Source organism: Geospiza fortis, unplaced genomic scaffold (assembly GCF_000277835.1).
Source record: "Geospiza fortis unplaced genomic scaffold, GeoFor_1.0 scaffold134, whole genome shotgun sequence".
Taxonomy (NCBI): Eukaryota; Metazoa; Chordata; class Aves; order Passeriformes; family Thraupidae; genus Geospiza; species Geospiza fortis.
In genome coordinates, this window is record NW_005054396.1 from 2,665,057 (window position 1) to 2,681,332 (window position 16,276).

At 38.9% G+C, this 16,276-nt stretch overlaps 1 protein-coding gene across 1 annotated transcript in view; it reads right to left on the reverse strand.

Moving 5' to 3' along the window:
- The window catches only part of PCSK2 (proprotein convertase subtilisin/kexin type 2), a 108,915-nt gene that overhangs the window by 46,869 nt on the left and 45,770 nt on the right, over window positions 1–16,276 (reverse strand). The window contains exons 3-5 of the mRNA XM_031060937.1: window positions 10,496–10,609; window positions 8,960–9,068; window positions 6,854–6,891 (exon numbers count right to left, since the gene is read on the reverse strand). Coding sequence (XP_030916797.1) covers window positions 6,854–6,891; window positions 8,960–9,068; window positions 10,496–10,531 — 183 coding nt within the window. The 5' untranslated portion in view covers window positions 10,532–10,609. The remainder of the gene's footprint in view (window positions 1–6,853; window positions 6,892–8,959; window positions 9,069–10,495; window positions 10,610–16,276) is intronic.

Consider the following 16,276-nt stretch of genomic DNA (forward strand, 5'->3'; position numbering starts at 1 on the left):
CATCAGTGGCATGGTGCCAACTCCAGCTGCATGGATGGTACTAAATAACTAAGCCTCATGTCTTGTCAAGCATTCAGATCTCTAAAAATGGGCTTCAGCAAAGCCATTCACAGAACAACTTTCAGTGGAAGAAATCCAGCTTTCAGCTGTAAACACAGCTCTGTGACACAAATCATCTCCCCTTAGGGCAATCACACCTCCCTCACAAGTCACAGCTTCTTTTGCAGAAAAAGCCTCTTTCTGTGCCCTCTGGCCATATGAAATAATCCAGAGGAGAAACAGCCTTTATGACAAAGCCCCGATCTTGGCCTTATCAACCAAGCGATGCAAGGTGGTCCGGGAACTCGGTCCCTCTGGGAGACAGAGTGCCCGAATACTCAGTCAGCTCAATACCCAGTTAGCTCGCAGCCATTGCAGGCTACCCTTAGCAAGCTCAGTGATTGTCAGCTCTTTAGTGATTATCAGCTCTCTTAGGATTTCAGCTCCTTGCTTGCTTGCTAGGGCGCCTTGGCTGACGAAGAAGCAGACACGAGAGAGGAGAAGTCCTGGTGGTTCCACAGTGATGGTTTATTGGGGAGTCTGTGAAGGGTTCCAGCGACAGCTCTTCTTCTGTCAAATGGGCTAAAACAGCTCTTTTTTATAGGGTATAGGGGGATCCAAACTTGTCCAATAGTAGGGGACAGGGAGAAGTGGCCTATGAGGTTACACAGATAAGCTATGGGGCGGGGGGTCGAAGACAGGAACTTATTTTGCTGTCTCATCATGACTCCACAGTTCCTACTGTTAAGTCTCAATCCTCCATGGAGCTCTCGCCAGCTCCATGGGGTCTGCTACAAGCCTTTACATTCTTTCTGCTGTTCCATCTTTTTGATTAAGTGGAAAGCTAGAGATTACGATTACAGAAACTTTTTACCTTTCATTAAATAGGAAGACACTGACATCTCCTTTACACAGGCTTCTCTCCCCCATTGGCAGTGCTCATGTTAAGCAGCAATAAGGTACAGAGCAGAGAAACTGTACAGTCATCTTATTTAGACTTCAATATACGAGCATCAATGACATGTCCCTTTAATAGCAGTTACTGTTGCGAGCAGGCAAAGACTGTTTGTAGAAGCCCATTATGTCTTCCAAGATTTGAAGCATTTTCTGTATGTGACTAATTCAGGACACCCCTCCAGGTACACTGAGAACCTTATATACCTGGCTGACATGATCAGAGAGGGCATCATCTCTTTTTTAGCCTTTATTATGTTCTGAGGAAAAAAACTAAAACAGATTGCACAGAGCATAGAAATGAGCCCAGAAGCTGATCCTGCACAGAATAACAGAAAAAAATAGCTACGTCTGAAAGAGAATTTAATTATTTTCCCAGTAACTTCTAATTTTTTCCAGTGAAACTTTATTGTCATGCATGTCCTGAGTAATCATATTCTAAATTCTAAAATAAGCCCCTGGGCGGCCAGACACCACCTGAGCAGCATAAACAGCCCAACAGAAGGCTACCAGTTTTGACTGCTAAGGCATCAGTCAGCCTCGCATTTTGACACTTGATCCATCCTTCATCCTGGCAAAAGAGAGGCTTTATTCTGTCTCAGCAATTTCTTGAAGCAGATTGTGGCAGAAATTTCATTAACAGCCTTCATCCATCAGTGTTCTAACTGAATTTTCAGTGCTAGCGGAAGGATATATTGTGAATTTATCCCAGGATTTGGTTGATCATTTTTAGTTTATGCTAGTGTTTATTTTAGAAAACCTATTAGCAAGACCCCAACTCCAAAGCAACACAAAAAAAACCCAAAAGAAACCAACCAAGCCCAAATCTAATTAGTGATGTGCTGAAACAAGTTATTATATTATTTTTTTATAATAAATGCTTTTTTAACATTACAATTAAAAATAGATGCTAGCAATTACAGTCAGCACATAGAGTTTTCCCATAAAATACCTTTAATGTATCAGAAGTAAATGTTTATGGAAATGAAGTGTCTAGTGCACGTGCTGCATAGCCCTTTGAAATGCAGTAGGAAATGCAGTCTGTCTCAGAGTCTTTTGAAAATCATGCCACGGGAATCAGATTTCATAAAGCTGCCTGATATCATTCCATGACACTAGGTCAGTAGGAACCTGACTCTCCTATGGTTTATGTTTACGATTTCTGAGGATTCCCGGGGTTCATATTAAGTGCAGAGACACTGGGAGCTTTTCAATCTCTTCAGAGTGTTTCCAACAAATTTTGCCCTGAGAAGGGACAACATTTTTCTCCCCACCAGTTATACAGGGACTCTACTGGACCCTGGAAAAAAATCAGCTGGGATTTGGGGGTGGGGGGGCAGTGGGTCACCAAGGCCAAAGCAGTGTGGATCAATAAATGTCAGTGGAGCTTTGTCAGCTCTACAAAATCCCACAACTATGCCCTAGAGATTTTTACTGGAGATACTGATGGTTTGTACTTGTAAATCATTGCACTCAGGCTCATGGCTACCAGAACAGTTTGCTGGTCCTTTTTGTGGTGTGCAGGGAGGCCAAATCATACTCAGAAGTTCATGCTAATGAAGGAAAAACAGACTTTCTAAAAGTAAGAAGATCCTTCGTGCTGTTGCTATGCTTTGCTGTACATACTGCAGTGCAAAATTTATTGCCTGTACTATTTCTTATTCGTTTTGTGGCTGTAAAGACTATTCAATGGTGTTTTTGTTCCTCTAGCAAACAATGGCAAATGCAGCTCAGAACAGAAGTGGAACATTTCCCTGCTTCACTGCTTATGTGATAAGATAATTATTCCAAAAATATGCTCCCACTCTCAGCAAGGCAAGGGGAGCTGTTACGGTATTGGCTGGAGACAAGTTATCAAAAGTTATGAGAGAAAGACTGCTTTCTGTTTGGAGATGCTGACAAAGTGGGAAGAGAAGATAGGTAAGGCAATCTGCTGTTCACATCTAAATGAGAAATTATAGATGACGGAAAACTTTTACTAACCCTGAGGTAAATCCAAAAAGTCTTCCCTCATTCCTTACATATGGCCTTTCCTGTGTACAATTTGAGTGACAGCTGGCAAGGACCTCAGAAGATAAGGCTGCACTATAAGGACTTGTAGTACAGACAAGAAAAGAGAGGAGGTTTGGGGAAGGCCAGCAATGAACCACTGCTCAGGTTGATGCTTGTTTGTACATGTTACATCTGTGCAATTCCACAGAGTTCAAAATCTTTTCAATTGCTATCTATTACTAAGAATTGCTGCTTGATTCTCATTGTACATTTATCAATACTTGGTGAAAATGTTACCTATTCACATAGTCGCCTCCAGTTTTCCTACAGTGTTTTTCTTCTCTCTCACTCCCTAGGTTTGTTGAAACAAGCTTTCAGCTTCTGGTAGAGTTCAGACACTGAAACCATCAATTTTTCACTCCTGGCCCGAGTCTCTTGGTGGGATCCTTATTTTTCTAACTACTGCTAATCAGGGACAAACCCACTTATAGGAGATGATCAGCTCCCCACTGCTCTAAGTGGGAAAATGCTGCTACACTGACTTTCACCAGCAGGCAGCGGCCAAGGATAAAATACCACAATAAAAACCTGGTATTAGAGAGAGCTCAGCTTATGTTTCTGTTTGTGGCATAAGTAATCTCCATTTCCTTAGTTCTTTCTTTAAAATAGTTTGCTATGTCCATCCCCAAAAGCTGCTTTTTTCCCCTTTTATTAGACATATCTCAGATGCAGCCCCTGTAACTTGACATTTCTTTCTCACTCAGATGCTGTATCTTGGAGAAATCAGTCCTGAAAATTGCTGGGTTTATATGTACATTATCATCTGAGAGCAAACCATGGTGTAGATTAGGCCCCAGCTTTTTAATTATCAGTTCATAATGAAGGGCTGTCTTTGTGGTGAAAAAAATAGTTTCCTGAAGGTTTCCAAGGTTCCCTGCAGGGTTTCCAACGCTTGGAAGAAAATACAGATCATTCGACAATGAGTGTCTCTGCATTCACAGTGTAGAATGGAAAATTCCAGTTTTGCCATAACTCCCTGATCCCAGAAAAGCAAGTAGATATACTGCAGCAAGCCAGGAGGCAATGGTGGGAGAGCAGTCCACCCACACCATGTGCAGGCACATGTCTTTCCATGTATATAAAGAGCATTAAAACCAGAAATGGATGATTCAAGCAGTAAATCTTAAAAAACTACAAAGAAAAATATGGATGGAAGTGCACTCCAAGTGATAGGTAGAAGTTCAACATCTTAAGAGACAGTACAAAGTTTTCTTCTTCAGAAAGGTATTTCTCTTCCCTGACCCTGCATTTCATCCAAGTGCTAACCTCCATTAAACTATTCAAGCAAAAAAACCAGAAAGTCAAAATCATAAAAGCCAAATTAAAATGAGGAGCCAAGGACAAAGTTTTACACTTGAAAATGCTCAACTGCCAAAACTATCACCTTTGAGAGACTTTCTAATTGCTCCCAATTTTCCAAGCAAGATGTACAGACACTGCCAGGGTATACAGGCTTTAATACAATTGAGAAGCTTTTTATTTGCTAAAAATAAATAACCATACTTCAGAGAAAGCTGCCCCAAAGTGCAGATATAGTGAAACACCAAGAATGTGATACAGGAGTTGTACAAAGATGACTATAATTGCTATGTCAGCTTAAGAGACTCGTTTCATTGCAGTTTTACGTCTAAACTGATATTTTCTTCAGTGGAATTTAAGTCCTCATCTTTAGTTCATGCCCAAATTACTACCTACTGGGAAAAAGGCCCCCATGGCTTCCGACAGGCAGCAGAGGCTGCCAGAGCAGGAACTCCTGGGACTCAAGGAGAACCGTGCAGCCTTGCAGGAAGAGGCAAAGTACAGGTGAACCAAGCCCAGCACTCGCTCTCCTGTGGTTGGGCAAGGGAGATGATGGCAGGTTTTATCAGCAGGAGAAGGAATTAACCTTGTCCTTAACCAGCCACCTCTCAGACACAGTGCTGTGACAGCCTAGGACCATAGACCTCATGTGAAAAGTCCTATTTTTGAATTTCGTATTAAAGCCTGGAGGTCTTATCTCCTTCAAGATCTTTCAGATGGGATTTCTGCTGCTCCTTTAATGACTGTCTTACCAACCAGCCATTTGCTTCTGCATTTTGTATTAGGCAGCTAATCTCTTTTCCCTCCACAGCCTGATCACTGCTACACTACAGAACCTCTCCTCACTAGGACAAAGTCACTCCTGCACAAATCTTTCCAGATCCTTGTTTCAAAGTCAGTTTCCTCACAAGTCTTCCATGACTGCCATTAAATGCTTGATGACCCCCATGTCCAGACAGCTTTTCTTTACAATTTTCATCCCAATATCTCTTAACACTCAGATTTCTCTCCAGCTCCATTACTTCAGGATTTCCACCATGTCTGCACACTGCCCTTCTCTGTGTCATTTTCCAATAATTTCCACAATATTCATTATTGCTACTCTAAAACCAATATATTTCTGCTAAACCTGACAAATATTTATAATTAAACACAACATATTTTGGACTATATTTATCATTAAACACAAAATATTTTGGAATTAAAAGAGAAAGCACTGTATTACAGCAGAATCTAGTTTTTGTTTGTGGGCATGATCCTAATTTCACTGTTTACAACAGAACTCTTGTATCAGGTATATTGTGCAGACTTTTTGCTTGTGTATTTGAAACATGATTTTTAGAAACAGAATATCCCCACATACTTTGTCTACACTTGCTGCTGAAAAGTGAATGTAGAGCATGTGCTTTGCCCACACCACATGCTAGAACATACACAGAGCACAATTTCTGAAAAAAAAAGCCTGCCTTTTAAAAAATTATTTATTTCTATCAATTTATGGGAACATCCTACTGAGTTATTTCTCTTGGGAGAGAATTCTGCAGTTAGAGCACAGGGTTTAATTAGGTGCTATTAAAGCCAGTTCATAAGGAGTGAAACTGGCTAATCTGCATTCTGTGGTCAGCTGTTTCCCAAATGCCTTCTCCAAAGCATTCTATATCCACTTATTATCTACCAAATGTGCTTTGTCACTTGCAACACCAATAGATTTTCATCCTGTGCGTGTTACTATGTTCCAAACTGCCCATATGTAAAAATAACTGTCTTCCTCATTTTGAAACTGTTCTATCCAAGTGGCTGACATTTTTTTCCAAAATTTCCATCTCACCTTGTTCCTCTTTTAATTTAATTGCAATTGCAAACTAAATCACATTGCTCAGCTGAATCAGCCTGGCCTTCCCTCAGGAAGGGACCCGAAGATAGGAGTGCTAGTGCAAATGGAGGGCTGGAGGGAGACAAAGAGTTAAGAAATGCAGGAACACTCTAGTCCAAAGGTCTGAATCCTGAGGTAGATTTGAGGAACAATCAATTTGCATAGCATGTTCTGAGAATACACAATCTGCCCTGCACATGCTCTGAAGCACTGGATCAAAACACCTGGTATAAAGGAATTAAACTGCTCCTGGAGGTTTCAAAGGCTAATACATGCCTTGCCATAGCCCACAACTCCATGGCTCTCCAAGTGATAGGGGCATTCTGCATCTTAATAGTAGGACTTAGAGAACTCTAATTCACAGGTTACTCATTTCTGTCCTAAATCCAACATTGCAAGCTGCAGTTTATTTAATGTGACACAAGACTGTCATTTCTCCACAAAGAGCCTTGTCACATTTCCACTCCTTGCATAGGTAGCCCCATTTTCAGTCTGCTTCTTTCAATGGGAAATGTATGATCACTAAGATCAGAAGTCCAGTGGTACTGCTGTTCTACTCCCTATTTAAAATTTTGTAGCAGAGACTATAGTAACAAGAAAATCCACATCTTACAGAAAACATGAGCATGAACTTACGTAGTTTGATGCAAGATCTGGATGCAGATAATCAATTCCTGCAACAAGACAATGACAGAACAGAAACCAAAGGTTAAGAGATTCAAAAACGATTTTCTAATGATCACAGAACAAGATTCCTTTACAACCATAGGAAAATAATCATGGTGAATAATGCAACTGATTGAAGTAAGATTCCAGTTTTTAAATGTGGACTTTTCAATAATTTATGTCAAAATCCAGATGCCATTTGAAAAAGTGAGCTGAATGACAAAGTTCACTGTTTTGTAGACTAGATCATATTTATTTATAAAGTTTAAATCACAATTTATCTTTGTATGAGTTTTGTCATCTCAAGACATACCAAAACTAACAAGATTAGTAAGTACTGGATCAGTACAGGATAGAAAAATTATTATTTTTAACCAATGTAAATTAAGTAGAAAATTACCTAGAGTGGACTTGGGGTGATCACTAAGGCAAACATTTCAGATTATATGCATGAAAGAGAACTTTCTGGATGAAATAATTTTATATACTGGATGAAATAATTTTAGCAAATATCTGTGTATAGGCTTCACATTTTGGTAGCGTGCTAAAGATTCTAAGTGTGTAATACACATTCTATTGCAATAGAATGATAGAATGGCAATAGAATAATAGAATACTCATTCTATTGCATGGCATCTTTCTATACATGGCAAATGTAAAAATCCCAGTGGATGGTGTAACAAAGGTGGCAGATCTACACTCAGCTGGGATAAGATGACCTATTACATAGCCAGTTAAAACATATAAAGCAAAACCCACCAATCTCATGCTACATTTTCATCATCACCACTCAATCCTGTTTTTCTAATCACTTCCCCATTACATGATCTATTTCATTTGCAAGAATGCCATATCATCACAGTTTTTCTGATGGAAAGATTACTTCTCATTCTGTAAGGTCCTTAGCATTAGATTTGCCTTAGGAGACCCTTGTTACTGATCCAAATGGCAGACGGACAATAAAAATCTCTATGAAGAATCCTGTTATTCAGGCCATCTTTTTTAGAGTTCCTAGAAACAAATTATAAGGCAAATTACTCCCTTCTGTGAAAGCTGTATCTGATGGACCATCACTTTTATTGACGCAAAGTTCAAATAGTTTGCCATCATTCCCACGACAGTCATGCCTTGCTAATCTGAAAGTCAAGTCCTGCCTCTATGAGATCAGTGAAATTATGACACAAGAGGTCATCTCTCAGATGAGATCAATCTTTCACCAATACATAAATCAGGTTGCTCAAGACTTAATCCAACCTGGCCTTGAACATTGCTACAACCTCCCTGGCAACCTGTTACAGTATCTCACCACTCTCATAGCAAAGAATTTCTTCCTAATATCCAGATGTCTGAGTCTACTTTCTTACTTCCACAAAAACCTTGCCATAGGAGTAAGCAAGTGAGGAACAGAAATAAGTAAGGACAGATCCTGGCTGACTCTAGAAAACATATGTTGAAACAGACATTTTATTTATTTTTAATTTTATTCAGCCCCATTAAAGGAAAACATTCAAAATTTATTCCAAAGAAGAGTGTTGAGAGACTGCATGGAATTCCTTTACTTCAGCAAGAACCCATAAGTAGAAGAGCTGTAACTTCAACTGTACCTTTTATCTTCATCTTTCCTGAACTTAGTCTGAAACTAGCAATATATCTAATATGCAGATCTTCATTGATATTCAGTATGAAAGTGTTTAATTATTTCCACTATCAATGATGACTGAAAATAATGTAATCCAGAAAACACTTTCTTTGGTATTTTTTGTACAGCAATTTCCTCCTCCAGTCAGTGCCTACAGAAATAAAGGGGAGTTTCTCCTTAGGTTTAATAGCCATTACAGTGTGCCCTGGAAGATATCTGAGTGATAATTGCAAACTATTTCTAATGCTTGGATATCCATTCCTCAGTACCCCTATCTTTGTATCATATTTTCCCTGAAGCTCTCAAAGCATTTATAGAGGCTGAAAGTCTCACCACTACAAGTAATTGATTATTACCTTTTAATCTTTTTTTTTTAACTTCAATTAAATGAAAAAAGTCTACCTAAAGGATTAAATTAGTAGTCAGTCTTCACTTACCATCATCCATAATTCCTATGGTTACTCCCTTCCCTGTGTATCCCAGCTCCCATGCTTCAGCTACATTAAGGTCAAGTCCAGGAGTCCCATCTGCTTGACCAGTGTTAATCTAATACATCAGTGAAAAAAAAAAAACTTTTTTTACTTGACTGACATATTTCCACAGCCACTGGTTCTTCCTTTATGCCTCTGCATGCATATTTGGTACAGAAAATATATTCCATATGTTTTTGGAGTATGCATCTGTCCATAATCATATCTACTGCAATAATGCAGCTGTAAAAAGAAACAAAACAAGCAAACAAAAACAACAAAACAAAACAAAACAAAACAAAACCCCAAACCAAACAAAAAACAAACAAAAAACCCCCCAACAGAGAAAAAAAACCTGAAAAAATCCAACATTGGCAAAATTCAATTTTTTGTGGTTTATAAGATTTGGTTAAACACGTAATCTTTTGGACCCCAAAAAAGGAATCTTCCATTTAACATGTCAGCCAGTGGACCAATCTAGGAAAAAAGTTAGAACAACTGATTTTACAGAGTACTTTTTTATGAGCAGGAAATACTTTTTCTTGAAAGCAGGGATCTACTGTAAAGCTTCCTATATTTTTGTTATTTTTTATCACTGCAACATTTTGATTAACTACCAGAAGATAAGTGATTTAATCCTCACTTTAGTTTATCGACTCATCAAGGATAAAATCCCATCCATGCTAATGTGCCTCCAATTCATTTGAAAACTTTTGCCTCAGGAAGAAAAAAAAACTTGCAGCCATATTGGATGGATTAATGAAACATAAGAAATGGATTAAGATGAAGAAACATTACTCTTAAGCAAAAATACCCTTCTTAAGTTAACAAGGCAGTACTGCATTTACTGTGTATTTAATCATAAATATGTTGCAAGAATAAAACTGACCAGAATTACTTTATCAACTTTTTAAATTAAAAAATCATTTCAATTCCAAGTAAAAATATAACTTTTCTTTCATAACTAAAGACTTCTCACTCTAAAAAAACTGACACAAAAAACCTGAAACAATTAAGCAAAATATGAATTTCCTTTGACATTAGCTTAAGCCAAAATTCACCCATTTTCAGCTGTTCTTTTTTTGACAAATTATATTAAAATTTCCATAAGAAAAGAAAGGCTTTAACTTTTGCTAGCAAATACATTTTAATTTTTGTTATAATTCCATAACAATATTTTACCTGGCAACAGCTCAAAGACATGATTCATATGCAGTTCTAGGGATCACATCAGCACACCAGCAATGCCCACAGGACATCAATACAGTTCTCTTTCAAGCCTTCTAAGGATCTTTCCATTGACTGAAATAAAATTTATCTCTTGAAATGTGCTGGATCTTCCCAATATAAAAGGGGTACAATTAAAACCAACGCCACAGAGCCTTGGATCCATTCCCAAGTCCTGCATTTGGAAAGAACTGTTGGAAAACAATGCAACTGCATAGAACGGCTTGAATGCCAATTATTTAGTTATAATTACTGTGATTTTCTCTCAGAACTTACCAGGTACCACTGCTTTGTAAATAAAGGATCATTCATGATGATGTCAATGTCATTGATGTCTCTATATCCTCGCTTCCTTCGGATGAATCCCTCCTGTTGCACAACTTTCCTCACCTGGAAGGGTTAATTTTTACACCTTTACCTCAGCATTCTTGACACATGTAAAAAGCTTATTTGAGACTTGTTTTCATGAGTGATAAGGGTTATGAAAACACAGTATTTGTGTTTGTGTCATTCATTTGCAACTTCTAAACCAGGGACTGATTCCAGTCAGAATTTACAAAGAGGTAGAAAGTTCCAGGACTACTGCAACAGCTCTGAGTGATCCCTCAGAGTGACCTATATGGAGAAAAAACTCAGCTTGAACATGTTTTAGACACCAACCAATCAGCATAAGAGTGAGCCCCTCTCCAGGCATCATTATTATAATGAGTCCTCTTGTCACAGTTGTATTTTCCATTGCCACCAAAATAGAAGCTAAAATTATTTAACAAATTCCAAATATGTCACAGCTCCAAGTTGTAGACATTTGTCAAAGTGAGGAAGCAGGTCTCAACCACACTTCTACTTTTCCAGATTTTTCTCCAGGGCGTTATAAGATGATTAGATAACCTTTCCTGGCTGATAGGGAGGAACAATTTGATTATTTATGCCTCAACATTATACATGAGGTGAAGGACTCCTATAGGGGCTGTACACGTGCTGGCAGCCTTGTCATTTTATTTTCTTCCAATAAATCTATCAAAAAGAATCCCCCCAACTCCCCTTTTTACAGCAGGACAGGATACTGCCAAAGAAATTTTTCTGGGAGAAAAAAATCTGATCTTGTGAGCTTTCATCATACTTCTGAGGCTCTCAAAAATGTCTTGTAAAATTATCTACTTTCAAGGATTATCCTTACACTAAATAAGTGATAAATCAATATACTGGCAAGGAAAACTATATGGCAAAAAAGCCACTAAACTGACCACACTGGCTGAAGTATAGGATATGAAAACACAGGTTTTAAAACACAAGTCATCAGAGATTTTCAGAAATCCTTTTCTTTATGCACCGCAAATCCACAAGACATTTAAGGAAGCACTGTTGAATATAAGAAAAGTTAAACATGCAAATATCTTTGGAGGCAGGAACTTCAAATGTCAGACCATAACCATTTTATTTGTACCCATGTAAAAGAGCCTTCCTAAAGGAGACCGCTCAGTGGCTGTAACTGGAGTTGTAATATTAATAACATATTCACAGACCTTGCAAAAAATGCTGTCAACTTTGGCATACTTGTTTTGCACTCTTTTGCCTAACACCTGAAAACAAGACAGTATGAAGAGTACTAACATTTAATTGTTAAAAAAAAAAAGAGAGAGGGAGAGAGAAAAAAAGAAAAAATCTGATCAAAGAGGAATTAAAATGAAAAATGATTAAAACAATTAAAACCATTAAATACAAGAAGGCAGTAAGACCCCCTAACATTTAGTTAGGTGTGTTCTTGAAAAGAATCCATGGTTATTAAATAAATCTAATAACTCAGAGAACAACTTCTACATGTGTGACTTTGGCATTTCAGATTAAAAATGCATACATATGAGTTACACTACAGTGTCATAGCAACTTTATATATAGTGTCAGTCAAAATCAACACAGGAGAAATTCATCCAAATGTTCAATCAGATATTAGGACAGCTGAATCATTCTTGGAGTCATCTTTCTGTCTCAGTTAATTAAAGCATGAGCATAAGAAACAGTGCTCAGTGAGGTGTCTGTGACAGAGGTGAAACTGGGATCTAACTGATAGGGGCTAAAAGCTGTTTTCCTCACATCTCTATTGTTTCACTATAACCCCGAAAACCTAATACTAATTCACAGAGAGTACGATAGGGCACAACATGGCCTGAAAAGGCAATGTCAAAGGTTTCTACCAATATACTTGTATGAATTTTACCTCCCTAACTAAAGGCACCAAGTGGTAATATACTGAATTGGTTCTTTCACTTATATGTGTGCTCCCAATACTTGTGCAGGTTCATTAAAAGTGGAACAGATTGAAAGGAAAGAAAAAACCTAATATGAAATAACCTGGTAAGAGGACAGTGACTAAGCAGGACCCATACAAGGTGTACTTCATGGCACCAGGTCGCTGTACACAGTAAAGAAAGGTATAAGCACAGTGTTTGACAGCTCTAAGACAAAGCTCAGTGATGCCATGGAGACAGAGCAACACATGTCGCTCTGCCTCCCCCCTCCCAGCCTCTCCCCTGCCTCTCTGCTTGCCACTGCAAACCCCAAGCTGTCACCAGAGAACATAATTAGGAACACAAGACAAGCCTCATGCAGAGGGATGCCAGAGGAAAAGATTTCAGTCGTTTGTGCTCCCATGTAAGCTTGCTGGCTCTGCAGGACCTGCCTGCATTAAGGCACTGAATTAGGATTAAGTACAAAAGGATTTCTACCAATTAAAAAGCAATGCTGGGGAGCCCTGGCTTGTCTTTTAAGACAATGGAGAGGAAGAGAGAAAGCAATTTGCAGAAATAACACAGGCTGTTTTCCCTCTTCAGTATCATCTGGTTTGTCTGATTTGTTCCATCTTCACAATACAACATAGTGTATTTTTTGTATAACATTATAATTTCCTGAGACAAGGAAATACACCCCTCAAAGAGGCATAATTTTCACTGAACTGAACCACTCTGCAGGCTGTTTTCTAAATGTTTCACTTGGAGAAGGGGCAAACAGGATGCCACCATGCACAGACAGAATACTCTCAGAAATTCTGGGACCTCCTTTTCACCACAAAAACAAAGGGGGTTTCCTCATATTTGCAAATAACATTAAGTCATACAATTGAATCTGGAAAAGATCAGGCATTTTTGTGAAGAAAAAAAAAAGAGTTGAAATTTTTGGAAAAGGTCTTGGTAGCTTTTTCCATGAGCTACAAATTGCCTTAGTCAGCTGCCTCGCAGCATGATCTTAACCAGCACAAGGTAAGAATTTGCCTTTTTCCTCACAAAGATGTGTTTAGAAAGCAATGAGCCCAAGAACAGGTAACATCCATATATTACAGAAAAAAAAAACCCTAAAGAACAAATTTGGAAAATGATAATGCAAATCCAGCGATATGTGTGGAAAACTGCCCATTTAGGGCTGCACACAGCTGACTCAGTAAAATCCTTGTCTTCTTGCTAACTGGGTACCTATGTTAGAAAAATGCACATTTTTTTCCCCAGGAAGGAAATTTCTGCTTTCATATGTAGTCTAGATCAGGAGAGGGACTGCATCTGATTCTACTTCTGAAAGAAGAGTAGGCGTCCCCAGTAATATAAAGGCATTAAGTACCACATCAAGGTTTCATAAACACATGCACGAAAGAACATGTCTGCATGTCCAACAGTAGAAAAGTACTGGAAAACATTCTCATCTTGTAACATCCATAATCCCATCGGCTTGTGTGACATTCAGACATGGAACCCAGCCCTCATTCCCACGCACAATGCAACCTCAAACCAGCTTTTAAATCCTTATTTCTCTAACTGAAGCAGAAAAAGCAGCATTTATAGGACTCAGGCTTTTGATAACAGTCACTAAATGATTCAAGCCTGTGAAGTATGATATTTATTAGAACCTAGTGAAACAAAAAGATTTTCTTACAAAAATAGCATGAATTTTACCATCTCAAAATTAGGCTTATTTATCTACAATAACAGCCTTTTGTTTATTTCACTGCTAAGTAATTTCTTGCTTTTTCATTAGGATACAAGTTTAAGTACAGATCAGAACCTGAGCATCTACTTTATTAGCATAAAACTAAATTATGAAAAATTTATTAGCTGTGTTGTAACCAGAATGAAGGTCATGTATCACAGGTAGCCCATGGATGGCTTTCTTTACAAGGAAAAAAAGGTTTCAAGTATTGCTTTTCATTATACGTCTGCATGGTGCATACAGTCACTTGGATGATAATAAACCAGCAGGATACTGGATGCAAAACCAATTAACAAAATAATCAATTGACTGCAGTACTGCTCTGGAAGGGAAGGAACTGCAGCACTGCACTATGCTCTCCACTCCCATGAATGCCAAGACAATCAGCTCCTCATTTTAAATGAACAGGGTTAATTGCACCAATGAGATCCTACAGTAAAATGACTCTGTTATATTGAGCATAAATGACAGATCACAGAATCACAGAGTTTCTAGGTTGGCAGAGACCTTTAAGATCATCGAGTCCAACCCATCTTCTAACACCTCAACTAGATCATGGCACCAAGTGCCAGATCCAGTCTTTTTTTAAACACATCAAGGGATGGTGACTCCACCACCTCCCTGGGTAGATGATTCCAGTATTTGATCACTCTTTCTGTGAAAAACTTCCTCCTTAATTCTAGCCTGTATCTCCCTTAGCACAGCTTGAGACTATGTCCTCTTGTTCTGTCTGTTGTTGCCCAGAGAAAGAGACCGACGCCCAGCTCACCACAGCCACCCTTCAGGAAGTTGAAGAGAGTGATAAGGTCACCTCTGAGTCTCCTTTTCTCCAGGCTGAACAACCCCAGCCCCCTCAGTCGTTCTTCATACGGCTTGTGTTCCAAGCCCCTCACCAGCCTCGTTGCTCTTCTTTGGACACGCTCAAGCATCTCAACATCCTTCCTAAACTGAGGGGCCCAGAATTGGACGCAATACTCAAGGTGTGGCCTCACCAGTGCCGAGTACAGGGGAAGAATGACCTCCCTGCTCCTGCTGGCCACACCATTCCTGATACTGGCCAGGATGCCATTGGCCTTCTTGGCCATCTGGGCACACTGCTGGCTCATGTTCAGCTGACTGTCAACCAGCATCCCCAGGTCCCTTTCCACCTGAGCACTGTCCAGCCACAGCATCCCCAGCCTATAACGTTGCAGGGAGTTATTGTGGCCAAAGTACAGGACTCGGCACTTTGTCATTTGGTTTTAGTCATTTGGTGTGGTAAATAAATCCATTCAGTGATAAACAAAGAGTCTGTGCCTTGGAGTCCCATTGCAACATCAAGGCGTGGGGCTGTTTTGCTATACCAGTTTAAAAATTTTTGTATAACTTTAGTCAAGGGGTTTTGTTTGCCTTTGCCTGCGGAAAAAGAATTTTAAGTTTCTTTCCAGGGCATTGTTCCTCTAGATGAGGTCTGATGAATTTAACATCTCAACAGACTGGGAATAGCCCAAAAGATAAAGAGCCACCAGTGGCCATCTATGAACATCTACACCAGACTCTACCTCTGGCAGAGTTGGAGACATCTCCTCCAGAAAAGACTGGTACGAAAATCAAAGAATGAAGATGTACTTAACATCAGAAGCAAAGAAATACGGATAAAATAGAACACCAAGTACTAAGAACTACACAACTTTAGACCAATGAACACTGACCCAATTTGTTTCTATGAGTTTTGACTGTATAAAAAATCTGAAAATCTAGTATATGTCATGTGTCATGGAATGATTCTCTCTGCAGAATCAGGCTATGCGTGGATGATTTCTGTGATACATCTTGGCCAGATAATAGGGTAACACCTTGACTCTCTAACATTAAAAATGTTGTTAGACGGTTTTTGTTTTTCCTGCAATTTCGGTGACAAACCCTTTAGAAAGTTATGAGAATGGGACAGCATGTCCCTGTAGCATATGATAGAGATAATTCATGCTATATATGTATAAAATATTATAGAATCCAAGGTATGTCTTTGACCACCCTGGCTGGAAGCAGTCTTATGTTTATTCAATTATTTCCCCCCCCCCCCCCCCACAATTGTTCAAACCACCT